The 19,941-nt window shown below is 43.1% G+C and overlaps 1 protein-coding gene across 2 annotated transcripts in view; it reads right to left on the reverse strand.

The window, feature by feature from the left end:
• Window positions 1-19,941, reverse strand: part of SWEETIE (HEAT repeat-containing protein) — a 255,929-nt gene that overhangs the window by 224,016 nt on the left and 11,972 nt on the right. For both annotated transcript variants that reach the window (XM_087694844.1, XM_087694845.1), the window contains exons 2-3: window positions 14,855-15,062; window positions 14,623-14,729 (exon numbers count right to left, since the gene is read on the reverse strand). In XM_087694844.1, the coding sequence (XP_087550970.1) occupies window positions 14,623-14,729; window positions 14,855-15,062 (315 nt within the window). The remainder of the gene's footprint in view (window positions 1-14,622; window positions 14,730-14,854; window positions 15,063-19,941) is intronic.

The following is a 19,941-nucleotide window of genomic DNA, read 5'->3' on the forward strand; positions in this document are numbered from 1 at the left end:
ATAACATGCATAAACGGTTTCGATTCATAGCCCTTAGGCTCAGGGGAACCAGCACCATTCCCACAACTGCCATCGCATCCTTTAACAATGGCCAATAGACCGCCGGACAATTTTCCACTTCCACCCACACTGGGCATTCTCGTTGAAGCAGGCGCTGGAAGTCTGCCATAGGGCGCCGTGGCACAGCATGGACCAAGCGGCAATCAAAGAATAATGGCAACTTGGACAGGAGCTCAGCCCGATATGTCTCTGATTTCAGCAGCACCTCATAAAAGCCACGGGGTCCAAGAAAGCTCCTCAACACACTCCCCTTGCAATAAATGGTGCAGCCACTGGCGAATATGGGAGAGCACTGGGATCCTGCCAGTGAAGAAAAGTATAACGGCACGTTCATAAAACACCGAAAAAGACTACAAGACTGATTTCGGGTCCACCGTGGCTTCCAGCACTTCATAGTTCCCGAGTCAGAAAAAGTTTGATGATTATGCTGGACATAATTGCCAAGCAGAGTATTGGCAAAGTCCAACAAATGCTCCCAGTCAATCTCCTGCGAATCCACAGGATCAGAGGCCACCTGCGCATAGGAACGTTCCTGAGGGCCCATTGTCTCGTCAGAAGTATGCTTGGAGCGTTTGCCCACAGGCGACCGGTCAGAACCAGAAGGCAGCTCCTCCATGCACGGCACCATATCCTCTAGCTCCTCTATATCAGAATCAGGGCCAAGGGTTGCCACCGTCCGGTCTATAAAATCCATATCCCGGCCAGCCATACTGCTGTTCTCTCTCTCTCTCTCTCCCTCCCTCCCTCCCTCCCTCCCTCCCTCCCTCCCTCCCTCCCTCTCTCTCTCTCTCTCTCTCTCTCTCTCTCTCTCTCTCTCTCTCTCTCTCTCTCTCTCTCTCTCCTGGGCACACGGTGGGCACGCAGTCCGGGATGCCGCCTCTCTGACAACGGTCAAATTTAGGGTTTACAGGAGCTGGACGCCCTTCTTCAGACCCTATGTGAAAACTCTGTGCACAGGTGCAGTAGCTGTGAACCGGCTTCTAGCTCTCGCAGTCGTTCAGTCAGATGCCACAGGAAGGAAGGAGGACAATCTGCAAGTCGACCAGAAGTATATTCAAGGACGGCGGGGGCAGGTCGCGTTTTACAGGCAGGGCAGGTGTGACCCTCTGCAGGACCGAAAAGAGAAAGGAAGACTGCGCACGACCCTCCTCAAGCATTGCCGCTCTGTGACTGCCCCAGGCCTGTGGAAACGCAGATCCCACACGACTACAGGACGACTAGGGTGTCAATGGGGACAGGGCCATGCTGTCGTTACCTCCAATCTGCCACGCAGCACAATCGCAAGAAGGCTGGGCACAGGACGATTTGGAGAGTGCCAGGCGCAAATGCAGGTAACAGAAGGCAGGGGCGCAGGCACGAACGCCGTGCGAGTTGAAAAGCGGCTGACAGGCGACGGCTCCCAAGTCGGATGGTGACGGCAGGGACCCCGACAAGCATGGCGGACGCGGGTCAGGCGGCCGACGGCCGCGCAAGGCTCTCGTAGCCATTACTCTCTCTCTCTCTCTCTCTCTCTCTCTCTCTCTCTCTCTCTCTCTCTCTCTCTCTCTCTCTCTCTCTCTCTCTCTCTCTCTCTCTCTCTCTCTCTCTCTCCCTCCAGTTGTATCACAGTTTGTCTCATAGACCAGTTTTGGTCTTTAGAAGACGTTAATATAACTCTCTCTCTCTCTCTCTCTCTCTCTCTCTCTCTCTCTCTCTCTCTCTCTCTCTCTCTCTCTCCAGTTGTATCACAGTTTGTCTCATAGACCAGTTTTGGTCTTTAGAAGACGTTAATATAACTCTCTCTCTCTCTCTCTCTCTCTCTCTCTCTCTCTCTCTCTCCTCTCTCTCTCTCTCTCTCCAGTTGTATCACAGTTTGTCTCATAGACCAGTTTTGGTCTTTAGAAGACGTTAATATAACTCTCTCTCTCTCTCTCTCTCTCTCTCTCTCTCTCTCTCTCTCTCTCTCTCTCTCTCATCAGTTGTATCACAGTTTGTCTCATAGACCAGTTTTGGTCTTTAGAAGACATTAATATAACTCTCTCTCTCTCTCTCTCGTATAAGTATATATTAGCGTTGGAATATTTACATCCTGTCTTCAAGCCATCCAAATAGAAAGGATACAAGCCTCACATTCAGGCCTTCTGCCTAGCCATTAGAATCTTGTTAAGCACAAGTCAAAGCAAAAAGGGTACTACAAAATAACACATAAATATCATGGTGGCTGCGAATTGGAGTAGAGTGAACAATATCCAGCCAAGGAGCAGCCACATCAAGGAGGACTACATCTGTTGAAATCATGAAAGAAATCTACCATAAGAGTAATCCTCGAACACGGGCCACATGACCACAAATACCCGAGGCTGAGTTAAAAATAAAGGCATTACACATACGCCAAAAGTGCCAAAGAGCTGTCCATCTAAGAAACTGGAAAAGACAGACATAATCCAAATGCAAAGAAGACAATGAAGGCATCTTGCCCAAGACCCAAGAACGGGCACCGGCTGCTAACAAGTCGCCAAGGTCCACACATGGGAAACAAAGCTCCAAATCAGTCTCACCAAAGGGCAAGAGATGAAGAGGTAAATCAGTATCTCATCACAAGTAGTGCAAAATACACAATGGCTACGTGAGAGCTTGCAGCAGCGCATAGGACATCCTCAATAGGAAGACCACCGATAAGTAGCCTCCACCCACAATTTTTTCCTTGATAAGAAATCTTTGACCTTCACAATTGAAGAAGTCTATCCTTCCACTTCTCTCTGCTATCCCGGGCATTGCCAAACTTTATTTGCTTTCTCAGTGATCCATAGCTAGTCCTCTACCATCTTGTGGTAGATTTGATTAGCTAATCTTTTCTAAAAGTCATCCAATTTCACAAACATCCAATCATGCCACAATGGAGCATGCTGAAAAGCAAGCAATGGATTATACCACTAAAGCTACTTCTACAAGGTCAAGCACATATGGCTATAGCCTCTAGGTACCCAAAAGTGTTGGCATATGCGCCAGAAAGAATAAAGACGAGACTACCCAGGAATGACAACATCTTGTACCGATTGCAACCCCATCAGATTAAATTTATATCGCTACAAAGCTTTATCTGGCCAATGAAGCAGCTGGATATTGCCAATACTTCTACCTGTAATAAATTAGCCTCCTTTTGGAGATCGTGAGGACGCCAAACTATAAAAGAAGTCTCTCTTACGAGAGGCATTCAAATGAGTCAGAAGAAATGACTGCGACAATTTAAGAGGCCTTGTAGAATTCAGCACATGCCACCAAGATGCCTGGATGACCGTGCGACTATGGGCGATACAGATCTCTTCAATAAAGAATTTTGCAACATTCGTCCAAGGATGAGTTTGCACACAAAGGGCTTGCAAACGCATCATTCTCAAAGCTGTCATGTGAAGATTAAGATTCAATAAAGAAGCCCCACCCAACTGTTTCTGAGTACTATACTGCCAAGATATCCACACTTGACCCAAATGATTGCCTTTCTTTTTCCATAACATAAATCAGATAGGCTACACCAATTCCAAGAGAGACTTCTTGGTAAAAGGAAACAAGGGTAGGAAATAAGAGACCATACTAGTCATGATAGATTGTGCCACTTTGAGTTCTAGAGGACATCCAATCAAGGAGTGCTGTGGGAGGGACATCCATAGCAATGGGATATCCCAAATGCTGTATAATATCTCCTTTGGAAACAACAGCTTTCTGCCAGCCCAATTCTTGCAAATCTACCCCTGTACAAGAGATCAATATTGAATTTTGAGCATTAATGCAAAGGCCTGAGGCCAAACCAAACAAACTCCAAATTGCCATTGCCCGATCAATCAACCTTGAGAAACATAAAGAAATCATCTACCAAAGATTGACCCAAAATTTGAGAACCACTGAGAAGAGATAGACCAACAATCTCCCCATCCTCGGCCAACCGATCAAGCAAAGAAAGCATGGGACAAGTGACTAATGCAAACAATAAAGAATTAAGAGGGCATCCTTGACAAAGAGAATGAGATTAAGAAATCTCTTCTATGACTCCCTCATTAAGTGCAACATGTGCCACTACATCTTGACTGATAGTGTCAATAACATAACTCATGCAGGGACCAAATCCCACAGTAGACATCAATTGCAACGTAAAGGATTAGATGACATGATCAAAAGCCTTTTCAATATCTAATTGGATCATGATTACTTGCTTATTGGCCAAAATCTTTGGCATAATCAATCCCCCTTTGAACATTCAAAATATTATGCATAATGTTTGGTCCCTTAATGATCCTATACTGATGAAGATTAATCAACTGTGGAAACACTTTCTACAATCTATTGGCAATGACTTTGAAAAAGATTTTATATATTGAACCCATAACCAAAATGAGCCTCAACTACTTTAAAGTAGATGGGGAAGGAACCTTGGGCAGCAAACAAATAATTGCAATTTTCCAATCTGCAAGCATCAATCTGAATCTCCAGACATGTTGACAAAGGCAAGTCAACGGGTCCTTAAGCTGTTCCACATTGGCTGAAAACATCTCATTAGGGAGGCCATCCCAAATCGGACTTTTCCTACAGGGTAAATGGCATAGGACTTCCTCCACTTCTTCCTCTGTGATATCTGCTTACATCAATTCCCTCCACTTAGACTTGACCTGATTTCGAGCCAAGTCACAAATGTATCTTCGAGCAAAAAGAACATAATCAAAAAGGAAACTTTCTATGGTCCCAACAAAGATCTATAGTAATCAAGGCACATTTGAATGATAGACAAGGGCTCAACAACCATTTCCCCCTGCTCGTTCATCAATAGCACAATATTCTCCCGAGCATATTTTTGACACACACAAGCAAAAAGATGATTATTCTAACAATCAGTATCATGCAAAGCATCCAAACAAGCCAGCAATTTAAACTTAGCATATTCTTCCTCTTATAAAGCTTGAACTCTGCATATCAACCATTCAGAATAAGTGGCCAAATCATCAAAGTTGTCCCCAGCCTGTTGCATACCAAGTGAATGTTCCAACAAAGAGTGCAAATACTGCAATTCAGCATGAAAAATAGCAGCATGCTGAATACCATTCTATCAGAACAAGGCACATGCATTATCCCTAAAAACAAGCCATACATAAATGCCCCCAAATAGAACATGCATGCTAAATTGACCAATCAACTGTTGCATGTACCCAAAAAACTTATCATTCAATAGAAAAGATTGATTGAAACGTAAAAGCCAAGCGGGCAAGAAGAGCCTTGAAGGCATGCACCGACCAATAAGTTGTGTCCAAAACCAAGGGATAGTGATCCAAAAGGACGTGATGCCTCTCCACCCTATGTCAATTTCTCTTGGAACGAAGAAATCACTCTAGCAAATGTACATTCTATCCAGTCAGGCCTAGGTTTCCGAATGTTAAAGACATCAATATGTAGAACCAAACTCATTGAAGGTGTAACCACGACCACATGTCTTGTTTCAAAGCCATGGCAGCCATAGCATCCCATGCTTGATGCTCAGGGCCATCCATAACAAAGTGAGGCGAAGTTGCCTATTCCATAGATACACAAACATTGAAATCACCTATAACAAGCCATGGAAAGAGACTACAAATCCTCCCAAAGCTAATGACAGTCTTGAGCTGTATTAGGTGCATACACACCTACCAACCACACGACCTCCCCCTCATACATAATCTCCACCACCAAGAGTCTACCCCGAACATCCTAACAAACCAATAAAAGTTGTAGTGAAGATTGAACAGCCAACATCACTCCAAAGTTCTCCAAATTTATGAGGAACACGACCACTTAAGAATATCGTAAAGTCCTTGTATACATAGGTAGAACCTACCAACAAGTATTGTTTATGCTCCACCGCACAAAAAACATCCCAATTACTAGCAAAAACCGTCCTCCACAATCTATACTATTCACTAGGCGACAAAACGCCTTTGGCATTCCATAAGGAAAGTTTCATGATAAACAAAGAGAGGAAGATCTACTGGATCACCGCTTTCCCTCTTGCATTCACTCATTTTGCGGCCTAAAATCTATGCATTTCACTGCGAATCACATCCACAAGATACACCCTCTGCAATCCAGCAAATCAATGCACGAGGGGGGAAAACTAATGTTGTTGACATAGAATGCACCTTGGGAGGGCAACAACCTACCATGAGCATCAAACCTCAAAGTAGAATCTGTAGCACCTTTACCAACCACTCCAACTACAAATGCCCGAGAAGATTGTGGTTGGGATTTTGAGTAGAATCAGTTTAATGAGTAGAAGCGGAAGCAAAGAGAGCATGCACATCAATCGAGATGTTGAACAGTGAGAGTATGTGAGAGTGAGTCAACGGATAGGTGTCTCCCAATGTGGTACACACAATGAATAAAAGAATGTATTTATACTTAGGGTATGGTACACTTACACCCGCTAGAGTGAGTTCACGTGTGTAAAGTAATATATACACGGGAGATACACCAAAGAGTATAAAGGGCCTTTACACCCAGCAACCTCCCACTTAAAGATCCTAAGCGAACCTTTAACCAACTCCCACAAGTCTAATGCAATGCTCATGTTGAGCCTTTGCAAGACTTTCAGTTAGAACATCTGCAGGGTTATCCTATGATTTGATCTTAGTCAGGGTGACTAGACCATCATCCAAAACCTGTCTGATAAAATGATACCGAACATCAATATGTTTGATATGTGCATGAAACATGGCATTCTTAGCCAAGCATACAGCACTTTGGCTATGACATCCAAGTACAAGTGTTTTGGTGGGCAGCCCAAAATCCTTGACCGAATGCCAAGCCAAGCTGCTTCTTTTGAAGCTTCAGTGGCTGAAATATATTCAGCCTCAATGGTAGAGAGTGCTACCATCTTTTGCAATCTAGAGCACCAAGAAACTGCTCACCTGCCATGTCTGCATCACAATACCCCTGCAGATCTAACGAACCCTTGCCATAGCAAATGCATTTTCTTTATGTGCCCCTAAGGTACCGTAATATATTTCACTACTTCCCAATGTGCTTTGCCAGGATTTGACATAAACCTGCTTACAACTCCCACTGCATAAGCAATGTCAAGTCTAGTGGCAACCATAGCATACACAAGTGAACCACAAGCTAAAGCATAGGAAGCACCCTTCATAGGGCTGGCTACCTTATCATCTTTTGGGCAATCTACCTTGCTAAGCTTAAGATAAGGTGGAAAAGATACACCAAGAGGCTTAGCATCAATCATAGAAAAACCATCAAGTACTTTGCTGATGTACTTTTCTTGTGAGAGAAATAAGAGTTGTTGCTCTCTATCTCGTGTCACATGCATGCCCAAAATATGTTCAGTTGCACCCGAATTCTTCATGGAAAAAGCTGAATTCATTTGTCTTTTCAATGCATTAATCTAGCTTTTATGCTTACCAGCAATAAGCATATCATCCACATAAAGCACAATTATAATAAGGCTTCCATCATCAACCTTCTTAATATATAAGCAGTTATCTCCACTACTTTTAAATCCATGTGAGAGCATGAAGGCATCAAACTTTTTATACCATTGTCTAGGAGCATGTTTCAAACCATACAAGCTTCTCTTAAGCTTACGTACCAAATGCTCCTTTCCTTGTATAACTAAACCTTCGGGCTGTTTCATGTACAGCTCTTCTTCCAGATCACCATGCAGGAATGCAGTTCTAACATCCATCTGATCAAGTTCAAGATCCATAGATGCTACAATGGTAAATAACACTCGAAGAGTGGTCATTTTGACAACAAGAGAAAACATTTCCTAAAAATCAATGCCCTCCTTTCGTATACAGTCCTTAGCCACAGGTCTAGCTTTGTATTTGGGTTTGCCATCCACACATTTGATTTTATAGACCCATTTGTTAGGAATGGCTTTCCTATCCTTGGGAAATGTAACCAAATCCCAAGTATCATTCTAATTCTATGACTTCATTTCTTCATGCATACCTAGCTCCCACTTTTTCTTTAATTCACATGATAAGGTCTCTTCATACGTAAGAGGCTCACCTTCCTCTATGAGCAAAATGCAATCCAAAGAAGGATCAAATCTTTGCATAGGTCTTCTGACACATGAAGATCTTCTTACCCAATGATCTGTGTTATCAAGTAATGGATCCACATCCAAGGGAATGTCAATGACCTCATTGTTTGGCTACTGAACTGCATGTTCAAGTTGCAGTAATACAATTTCAGGCTTCTGTAATTCATTCTCGGCATGCTGATTTTGGTGCTCAAGCTAATGTTCAGCATCCCCTTGCTACCCACTTTCATTTGGCTCAATAACGATACGCTTATTGTCATAATCAGCATTAAAAGGAGCTGAATTTGTAGTGCCTGATGGCTGCTCAAGTGACTGATCATGCTGAAATTTAGCTTTCTTTTTGTCCAAGTCATTAGATGTGACATTTTTCAGCAACTTTGACTCATTAAATACCACACCCCAACTGCGTAGCACCTTTTTCATACTTGGAACCCAAACTCTATAGCCCATTTCACCTTCGTCTCCATAACCCATAAAGATGCCTCTATGAGATTTCATGTCAAGTTTACTTCTGCTACCAACAAGCACATGTACATAGCATTCGCAATCAAAAACCCTTAAGTGGTCATATGAAGCAAGTTTGCCAGACCAAACCTCTTCAGGGATGCCACTTTCAAGCGCACGATGTGGAGATCACTTGCAAATATGCACCACGGTTTTTGAAGTGTCTCTCCCCAAAACAATTGCGAGAAATTAGCTGTGGATAGCAAGCACCGAATCTTCTCACATAACGTGCGATTCATTCGCTCAACCACACCATTAGATGACGGATTGTAAAGAGTTGTAAGCTCCCATTTAATCCCATTGACATCACAAAAATTTTTGAATTCTTTAGATACATACTCTCCCCCGTTATCTGTTCTTATGCATTTTAATTTTAAACCCTTTTGAGTACTAACCTATGCATAAAACTTTTTAAAAGCATCCAATGCCTCGCTTTTCTACTTAAGCAAGTAAACCCATAGCTTTCTAAAATGGTCATCAATAAAAGACACAAAATAACGGAAACCACAATGAGTTTTTATTGGCATGGTGCATACATTAGAATGGACTAAATCCAAGATACATGCCTTCCTAGAGGCTCTATGAGAATATGGACTCTTTATATATTTACCAAGAACACAGTCATCACAAAAGTCAAGCTTTGAGTTTTTCACATCAACTCTTCCAAGTTAAGAAAGTGTCTGCAAACCCTTTTGGCTCATGTGTCCAAGATACTTATGCCATAACTCCATGTGTAACTGCACTTTAATAACTGCAACAAAATTTCCAAGAAGTGCCTTGCAGTAGAGATAATATAGAGTCCCTTTTTTACCACCTCTAGTGACTAGCATAGATCCTTTCTGTATTTTCCACACTCCACCACCAAAAGTAGTAAAGTAACCTTTGTTGTCTAGCTACCCAACAGAAGCAAGCTCTTCTTGATGCCAGGTACATACCTAACATCATGAAGGATCAATTCCTGACCATTTTCAAGAGCCAGGTGTATGGTGCCCATTCCTTCAATATCACATACATGATTGTTGCCAAGGTAGACTTTTCCAAGATTACCTTCTACATAAGAAGATAACACTCCAAAGATGAAGTTACAAGAAATGAAGCACCGTTGTCAATAATCCACAATTGTGACAAACCATCATGTCGCGAGCGCCGTTGACCTTCCTGGTTGCATGCAATTCCTATGCGTTGGTCTTGGTCACAAGCAGGTCCCGTCTGACACCGCCCATCCAACCTGTTTCTGGCCTTGTTTGACGCCTGCACTGCTTGCTTGCGTGTCGCCTAGGCCCAACAATTGTCACTCTCTGGTTGCCTGCACTTGTCGACTACGCTTGTTACCTGCTCCCAATGACAATGACTACACTGTCTGCAGTGGCTGTCACCTTGCACCATGTTGCTCTGATACTAGTTTGATGAGTAGAAGCATAAGTAGATAGAGCATGCACATCAATCGAGATGTTGAACATTGTTGAACAATGAGAGAGTGTGAGAGTGAGTCGACGAATAGGTGTGTACCAGTGTGGTACACACAAAGAATAAAAGAATGTATTTATACTTAGGGTATGGTACACTTACACCCGCTAGGGTGAGTTCACGTGTGTGAAGTAATATATACATGAGAGAGCGTAAAGGGCCTTTACACCCAACACCTTTACCCCTATGTTGAAAAGTTTGTGTGATATTATCATTAGCAAAATGCACAGGAGCTGAACGAGCTTCCTATCAAGTATGTCGTTTGACCACAGAAACCCAACGAGCATCCTTAGGCACCTGATCCTCACACATAGGATTGACCAGCCACGAGCCCAGCCTGAAGTGAATATATATTAGCATTTTCGTGCTACCCCAGAGGCGTGGGGGGAGAAGTGGAGTATTGTACCATATCCACCTCAACATCCAAACCATGCTACAAACCCTCTAGAGCATAATCACATTTAGAGACAAAATGACCCAACTGGCCGCATTTGAAACAATGTCCTGCAAAAGTTCCCCATTTTAGCTCAAAAGCCAATCATGGTGTCTCAACACGAAGTTTATTGGGACGAGGTTTGCTAGTATCCCAAAGCATGCAAGCTCAATTTCTGTTTTGGTAGGCCAAACGGGGCTCCACCAAGACTTGACCTAGAGACCTCAATACAAGAGGAAGAAGCCACCAACTGTGAGAAGGGAAATTAACCACTTCCACCCAGATCAGACCTACATACCTAAGAATATCCTAAAATTCCTCCATGGGACGGCATGAACCTACTGAACATCCACAAACACACGGATACGCTACATTGTGTGTGTGTGAGCATTTGAAGAACGAAAGAGAATCTCAAAAAACCCTTTAGAACCATCATAAATCTCCTCTATAAAAGGGGCTTGCAGTTGCCCTAAAGCATCAATCTGACTTGCATCATCAGTCAAAAGTATGGGCTGTAGCCACACTCTAATATGGGGAATCAAAGTAACCCTTCCTATAAAACAAAAGATGGCTATCCTCTCATGAAAGGCACCAATCTACTATAATACCATCTTTGTCCCCATGACCGCCACCACAAGATCACCATCCGGTAAAGAGCTTGCTTTTCCATCATTTGGATATGCATAATCACGCATGAGACTATTCGTGCTAGCAAGCATATATTGAAGAGTATGATCAGTCTACAGGGAAGGGGTACACACGGCCTGCTAAGACGCCTCACCTTGGTACTTGTCCCCTTGCTCCTACAAAGGATGGCAACCGCCCTACTGAGGGGATTCCAAAATAATCATATCTGTAGGATCCTTCGCTATCTTGCAACATTTGCCCACTTCATCGCCTTCAACATCTTCATGGATGTCCTCAACCCAAGACTCCTTATCCAAATCCAAATCATCTTTACCTTGTATCCCAACCAAGTGCCAATCCAAAAAATCCATATCAATGCCACAAGAGGTCTCTATCACACACACACTCTCTCTCTCTCTCTCTCTCTCTCTCTCTCTCTCTCTCTCTCTTTTCATGAATAAGAGTATATTAATGTATGGAAATATTTACATCGGGCCTTCAAGCCAACCAAACAGGAAGGAAACAACTGTAATGAAGCCATCAGGCTATCAAAACAACCATTCTACATGAGTACCACTAAGAGATCACACCGAAAGGACAGCAAGAGTAGAGCGAACAATAGCCAACCAGGGAGCAGCAATGTCAGGAAGAACCAGGTCAGCTGATATCATAGAAGAGATTTGCCATAGCACTAAACCACGAACACGGGCCACATGACCATGGATGCCCGATACCGAATCAAAAATAAAGGCATTACAAGTGCGCCAAATATGCCACAGGGCTGTCCAACTAAAGAAATGGAAAAGGCATGAATAATCTGAAGGCAAAGAAGACATAGAGGGCATGTTTCCCATAATCCACGAACCAGCAAGCATCCGTTGCTAAGTTGCTGAAGACCACACGTGGGAAATAAAACTCCAAATCTGCCGAGCAACACGGCAAGAGACAAAGAGATGAAGCAATGTCTCATCACATGTACTGCAAAATACACAACGACCAGCAAAAATCTTTCGGGCACATAGCACATCCCTAGTTGGAAGACCCCCAATGAGCAGCCTCCACATGAACACTTTACCCTAATATGGAACCTTAGATTTCCAAAGTTGTATAAATCTTTCCTGCCATTTCTTTTTACTATCTCGAATATGCCACAATTTGTTAACCTTCCCAATGACCCATTTCTTAGCCTCCACCATCTGATGATATATCTGATTAGCCGACTCTTCTCGAAATCATCAGGAAGCACAAACATCCAGTCATGCCATGGTTGCAATGGCTGTAATGTAGGCAAGGGAGCAAACCTCTGAAGTCTATCCTGTATGGATGACCAAATGTCACTATATCCGTGAGGCACCCGAAAGTATTGACAAATATGCCTGAAAGAATAAAGACGGGGCTGCCCAAGAATAATACCATCAAAGAGAGTCTGCAACCCCAAACAAGCCATCCGATTAAACTTGTCTCTCTGCAAATCTTCATCCGACCAATCCAACAACCTAGAGGAGGCCAGTACTTCTGCTTGTAGCAAATTGTCCTCCTTACGACTATCAGGAGGGCGCCAAACTGCGAAATGTAACATCTCCTGCCAGGATGCACTGTGTGTGTGTATGTGTGTGTGTGTGTGTGTGTGTGTGTGTGGCTGCTGCTCGACAGGGATGCAACAATGCAGAGTCGCTCTAGTCTGGCACAAATTGTAGGCAAGGTCAGATCGCAGGACAGACAGTGCACAGGTCTCTCTCTCTCTCTCTCTCTCTCTCTCTCTCTCTCTCTCTCTCTCTCTCTCTCTCTCTCTCTCTCTCTCTCTCTCTCTCTCTCTCTCTCTCTCTCTCTCTCTCTCTCTCTCTCTCTCTCTCTCTCTCTCTCTCTCTCTCTCTCTCTCTCTCTCTCTCTCTGTGTGTGTGTGTGTGTGTGTGTGTGTGTGTGTGTGTGTTATGATATACGAGGTAGATACCACTGTCTGTTTCGAGAGGGTTTTGGATCCCTGAGACGGATCATGCAGTTTGAGAATCAGAGATGCTTGGGATTCTTCCTCTTGGAGCTCCAGAGGCGCAGAGCAACAATTCTATGGAGCAGGAGACCCCCACAGCTCGGCTCACATAGACAGAGAGCAGTCACTGACTTTTTCACTGATACACGACAAAGTATGGCAGATACCACTATTACTGCCCCACAGCCTACAGGAGTACATCATCATTGGACCGTAATCTGTAGGTGTCCCTTTGGATAGAGCAGTGGCACTTAGCCGGTCTAGGCGCCCACGTCCACCCGGACGAAGGCCTAGACATCCACACCACAGACATATTAAAGCCATCATTGAGTGCCACAGGCGACAGATGCCGAGATGCCTCAGCCATGCAAAGATACACCTCCTTTAGAGGACAAACATATCATTGATGGAGAGTTTTCCTTTTTCTACTTTCACTTTTAGATCATTGACATGTTTCCCTTTTATAGGACACTATTTCATTTTTTAAGTCTTATAGGCATGTTTTTCATCTTTTCTCATTCCAGATGAGAAACACACTATCATTGTATGTATTGCTTTGGTCTCATAGGCCACTTTGGCCTTTTAGAGACGTTAATATACTCTCTCTCTCTCTCTCTCTCTCTCTCTCTCTCTCTCTCAAAGGGTAATTACGTTAGTTACTGAAAAAGTGAAAGAGTCACAGATGAGCTAAAAGACAGCAAATTAACGGAGGAAATTGTAGTATGCCATGAGACCAAATCCTCTTGGCAGAGAAACCTTGCATGCTGCACCATATCAAGCCGCCAATGAAGAACTCCTTTCAATCAAACAATGTAGCTTTGAATGACTGAATGGGAGTCAAAAGTAAAGTCATTCTGAGTGAGCCAATTATGCCAACATCCCCAAAAACGCAGAAAGTGGAACACTATTTTCATGTGCGGCGGCACAGGATCTGAGAATTTTGGCTTGCCAAACACCCAATCACAAGGACGCAAAACAAAACCCACCACTCGTCACCAAATCTGTTATAGAAGAGACCGAATCTTCCTTGCCACAGGACTGGAAAGAAGCCTATACCAAGAAGACCCCACACTTGTGGTACAAAAGAAGCAAGAGCCATTAAAGATATTTTGTCTAGAGAGAGTTAAATCAAGAGACAAGCCACCAATCAGCATTCTCCAAAGAAAGACCTTGCACTTGAATGGAGTTAAATCAAGAGACAAGGCACCAATCAGCATTCTCCAAAGAAAGACCTTGCACTTGAATGGAGTTTTATTGAACCATCCCTCCACAATACTTGATGTCCACCATGTCCTGCTTTTACAAAGGCTCTAGACACAATTGCCCTTAGCTGCCAATAAATAACGATCCCTAATAAGCAAGTGATAAATCTGATTAACTGAAGTGCACTCCAAACGCAGCTGCCCCAATCATCCCCCTCCCCCCCCCCTCCCCCCTCAAGAACTATGTCTACCTTTGTGTACTGGGAAGCTTTGAAAAATCTAATACCTCAGAGAACTTCAGCAACTTGACGACAATATTGCTTGTCTCAGGCAGTCCTGATGTTATTCTTTGACCATAGGACCAATATAAAGCACCAAGGCAATGGGCAGCTCCTGCAAAACCAACAGCACCTCAAAATCTTTGAGCATGTAAGAATTACTTTATGCCTTTTCTCAGACCTGGAAAATGAGATATTTGGTAGACATTATTCATGTGAAATATACATTTCTCATATTACCAATGTAACTAGCCGCATCGACCTTTTTCATTTCTGAAAGCCAGCCCTGCAAACTGCTTGCCCTTGAATACACAGAAATGCTGTCCCCTTTCTCAATTATCTGGATAAGAGCTTTTGCAGCAAGACGCCTAACAGGTGGCCGGGCTCCAAGAAGAAGCAAGGATTGCAAAGCATCTTCACATTTTCGTTGGCAACCAAGAACAGTTTCCTGTGTGAAGGCAAAACTGTCACTAGAATGTCTAGAGACAAACATTAAATATAAACATCGAGTGTTACAATTGCAATGTTTTGAATATGCAACAGATAATAGCATGAATTTTTTGACTAGTAATCTGTACAGTACTTCCAATGTATCCAACCTACACAAAGTTTTTCTGCCACACTTGAGCTCGCTTAAAGAACTGCAAGCTTTTCTATCTTCATAATTTCCATCTTCAATAGGAGTTGAATTTTGAAAATTTTAAAACTCACAGTTCTTTATCTGACGTCTACAGACAGTATTACTGTTCATGGAACCATCAACAAAAAAATTGACAAGGTGCTAAATTTTCAAGAGAAGCCATTTAGAAGAGGGATTTGCAAGAGCTTGACCTTGCCAATATCTGTGTATATAAGATATTAAAAAACTATTGCTTCTGCAAGTAGTAGGGCATTCATGGCACTATATACATTTCTGACACCAGAAAAACTAATCAGTTAGAGGACAACACCCAAATCAACAGTTGATTCACCATTCCCATCACTGACACCACTCAATTTGCGGGAACGTTTGAAAAATGCACTGGGTCAACTTAAGGGCAGCACTACCAGGTTCACAATTTCTCAACCAAATCAGTGCATGTTGCTACCGATATCAAGATTATGCACTCAAAACATCATCATCAATAAATCCCTTTGCTCAATTGAAAAGCTGCACCTTCAACCATTGTGCCATCTTTTAACATTAACAAGAAAAATTGCCGCTGCACAATTAAAGATATGAAAGTGTACTGATGAATTAGTTTGTCCAATAGTGCCTCTTAACCGGTACCATTTTCATCAGCCCTCAGTCTCATACTCCTGTCATCTTTTTCTCCATGCATTTTGTTACATGCACATATCATCAACCCTTTCATTTTCTTAATCCCTGTGTACATTGTTCCACTAGAATGTGGACAGCAATTGACTGCTGTCACACACCTCACAAGCCCTGCTTCTTCATCTTGACTATTATACATCTAATTGTTTCTTTTACAACCTGAATAGTTTCTGCTCTTTAAATATATATTTACTCAGACATCCTTTTTTATAAAACTAATCCACGGGTGTAAATGACTGAAATCTATTTTCCATGCATAAAACAACCACCAAGACCAGAACAAAAATGCATCAAGTCAGTCAGCAAGCGAACCATCTAGTCGATCTCATTAGCATCTCCCTGTGTCGTCTATACTGTATCCACATACAATCTGAAGTCCACAAATAAGAGACTGTTCTTCACATTGATCACCTTTTAGGGTTTTCTACCAAACTGGGTCTGAAGGGATATAATATGTCCATCATGTCCTTTGCTGCTGTGTTTCAATTTGTGTGAAGAACTGTTACCGTCTTTCAACGCAAATAGCTCCAGAAACCATCACCGTTATCTTCACCCGAAAAGTGCCTTTGATCTTGGGTAACTGTTACTGCCATGAAACAAACCCACCATAGCCAAAACATCTGCAAAGGGACAAAATTGCTCCAAGTGTCCCTCCATTACCAACTAGAACATTAGCCACTGGTGAGACATCCTGCAAAGGTACACTACATGTGGAAGTCCAAACTTTGGACAAGTAAATTCCACCTCATAAACACACCACCAATCATCCTGCTAATACTGCATGGCTAGCGCAACCAACTCCTAGTTCTTTATTCCACTGGGTTTAGGAACACCTGTGAGCCAACTCCCTGCATACAAGCCACAAATTGAAGCAGGCACTGAACTCTAGAAATCCATCTCAGGGGGAAAACTTGATTGATGAAAGGAAGGAGCCTGCAACATCTTCACACCTTGAAGTGGAAAGCAGTCCAAAACACAAATTTGCACAACAGTCTGAAGAAATGCCTGCCTTTAATACGGAGTCCCTTGCACACTGAAGTTCAGATACCACTTTCCGCTAGAGATCGGGGGCAGTCTTCAAGGAGCTTGGTTGGTTGAGATGCAAGGCGTGACTGGCCTCCTTCCCATTATGGCACCCCATGTACAAGTGCCCATTCTCCTTAAACTCCCAAAGAAACACAAGTTGGATGGCTCTAATTGGGCCATCTTATCATGCAAGATCAACTGTATCCTCGACACAATTGGTCTATGAGATCATCACTATTCCTACTCCCCATCCCATTGTGGATCACCAGATTGGTTCCACAATGGATTTGGCAACTTTGTGGGACCAGCTCAACTCTCGAACCCATTCCTTCCTCTTCATGAGCTGCCACAATCAGCCACCTTGCTGCCGGACAGCTCTGGCAATCTCAACACACGATCTAAAGAGTACAGAGCCTTGAATTTCTTGAAAGCTTGGTCCATCTCCTATCTCCATCCATTGGAACTCCTATCGTGTGGCATCTACACGAGAACATAAATCTCCAATGCATCTTTAGGACAAGGCCACTCCGTGATTGCCTTGGCCTTCTCAGGGTTCATAAAAAATCACACCGGCAGAAATTATGTGCCCCAAAGAAGAGAGCAACATCATAAAGAATTTACACTTCTTCTGATTCAAGAAAAGTTGATTCTCTTGCAATAACTGCAAGATCCACCACAAGTAATCATAATGTCCTCTCAAAACTTGCAATTGGCCAAGAAATCATCAAGGAAAACAATAACATACTTCCCAAGAAAGGGCTGCAACACCCTAGCCATAGAGTCTAGAGAAGTAAGCACATGCAGTGGACGGCCTAAAAGGAAGCACCACAAACACGAACAATCCAAACAGAGTCCAAAATACCACATTTGGGGTATCTTCTGGACTAATCCAAATCTAGTGATAACGGAACTTCAAATCCAACTAGCTGAGAATCACTGAGCCTACTAATTGACCCAATAACTCATCTGTCCACAACAAGAGAAACTTGTTTTTGATGGTGAGCTTGTTAAGTGCCTGTAATTCACACACAGATACGAGCTCCCCCACTCCAAAACATCCTCAATTTGTACCTGAAGCTCCTCAAGCTCCATCTTGCTCATTCGGTAAGGTGCCTTCAAGGGAGGTTCCGCTTCTAGAACGAACTCAATCCAAAAATCCTCGGGTTGTTATCATGTGGAGAAGGTATTTCTCGACACAAACCAGTCTTGGATCAAATTCTTAGATGCTCCACCATCTACCAAGCAAAGTGTTGGATGGCCCACGACTATCTCTTGCACAAGCACAAGATCATACCACCCCGAAGAAGAAGAGTTCACATCTCCCAAGTCCAGGGTAGATGAAACCAACCTTCCTTCTTGGCAAGGGTGGTATAAACTTGATTTAACTCAAATTACAGCAAGCATTAACCACACAACTCTAAAAATATACACTTAGCCCCCTTAATCTTGGACAACCGACAACCAATTGGCCCCAATAACTAGCACCCCTTGTAGTATTTCTTTGACTATATTGCTCTAATTTGAAGTACAAAGAGATATATGTTGATCCGTCTTCAAATTCTATAGGCAATTCTAATAGCGCCAACTGCTTCAAACAGGGGGTAAAACCTCAATGCAACTAATGAGCCCTCCTCTTCTACCATGCTACCTCTCACTCAAGCACAAAAGGAAGCCTACTGCCCTTGTCCTGTCATGCTATGCAATCAGCTATCACTCTCTCACAGCTCATCTGATGGCTCCTCCCTCCCTCAACTTCTGAATGCTAGAGTTACCCTCAGTCAACACCCAACAGCCTTCTTGCATTTTGATGGGAATTTTGACAAGTGGCAACGTATTTTGCCACTTGGCAGCTTTTGAAAAGTAATTTTCAGAATTTAATTTCTAAAAACTAATTAATTAACCATTTGACCCTGCCCAAGAATTGACTATCAAAAAATGACAAAGAGACTAGAGAGACGGAAGGATTTGCGGGGAGAAACACAAAGTGTGTATATGGCAAACACTGAGAAAGAAGAGAAACTCAAAAATACAAGAACACGATGATGATGTACTGAATCATGCTATGAGAAGAAAAGCTGATACAACAAAGCCAAAGCTCAGAAGATGACTTCATTGTCCTATCTAAATTAGGCAGCAACACTTGTGGGGAATCTGCATAGTGAAGGGAGCGAAACGCACTCCTCCGAGCAATGGGCTATTGAAGTAATCACTAGAAGGTGAAGGACAGCTGTCGAGGGAGCAAACCGTAATCCTTTGATGCCGTCAAAGATGAAGAAGATGATCACTACCTATCAAGGGAGCAAACCATAGTCCTCACATGCCAGGGAGAAGGGCAGGCAGCAAAACGCCAAATGAAAGATGACACCAGAAGCTTGGGAGCTGCAAACGTAGATGTCTAGGAGTGATGAGTTGTAAACGCAAGTGTTTGAGCCCTAAAAAACTGACGCCAGTGATGTGTGAGCTGACGCCAAGCATGGGAGAGACGATCCAAGCTGAAAACAGAGATGTGGAAAGCACTGGAGATGACGTGAGTAGCCTATAGGAGTGACACCAGGTGGAGAATCCCAAAATGCAAGTAGTGTGATAGTCGCCAAGTGGGAGATGATGTCGCCAACAATCTGAAGATGACGCCAACAGGGATGGAAACCTCCAAATGCAGCCTGTAAGGTGATGGGAACAAGGCGCCAAAGGAGAAGTAAAAGGGTGACCACAAACTGCGATGTTCTCCAATAGGGGTATGGGCAGTAGTCAAGTGAAGAGGAAAGAGTGGCGAAGTGACGAAGGAAGAGGGGTAAAGAATGACTGAAGTGGGGGTGGTGACCAAAGAATGTGATGGTAAATGAATGTAAAAGCATAAGCTATCTAGGGTGATACACCACTATGTGGCTGCCCACTGAAAAAGTGACCAAAATGTTGGCACCAACCCTTTTAGGGGTTGTCAGTGAAAAACCCTAAATGAAGTGTGTAAACTAAAGAAGTGATT

This window comes from Lygodium microphyllum, chromosome 15, assembly GCF_053477565.2.
Source record: "Lygodium microphyllum isolate KBCC chromosome 15, Lygodium_microphyllum_v1.1.10, whole genome shotgun sequence".
Classification (NCBI taxonomy): Eukaryota; Viridiplantae; Streptophyta; class Polypodiopsida; order Schizaeales; family Lygodiaceae; genus Lygodium; species Lygodium microphyllum.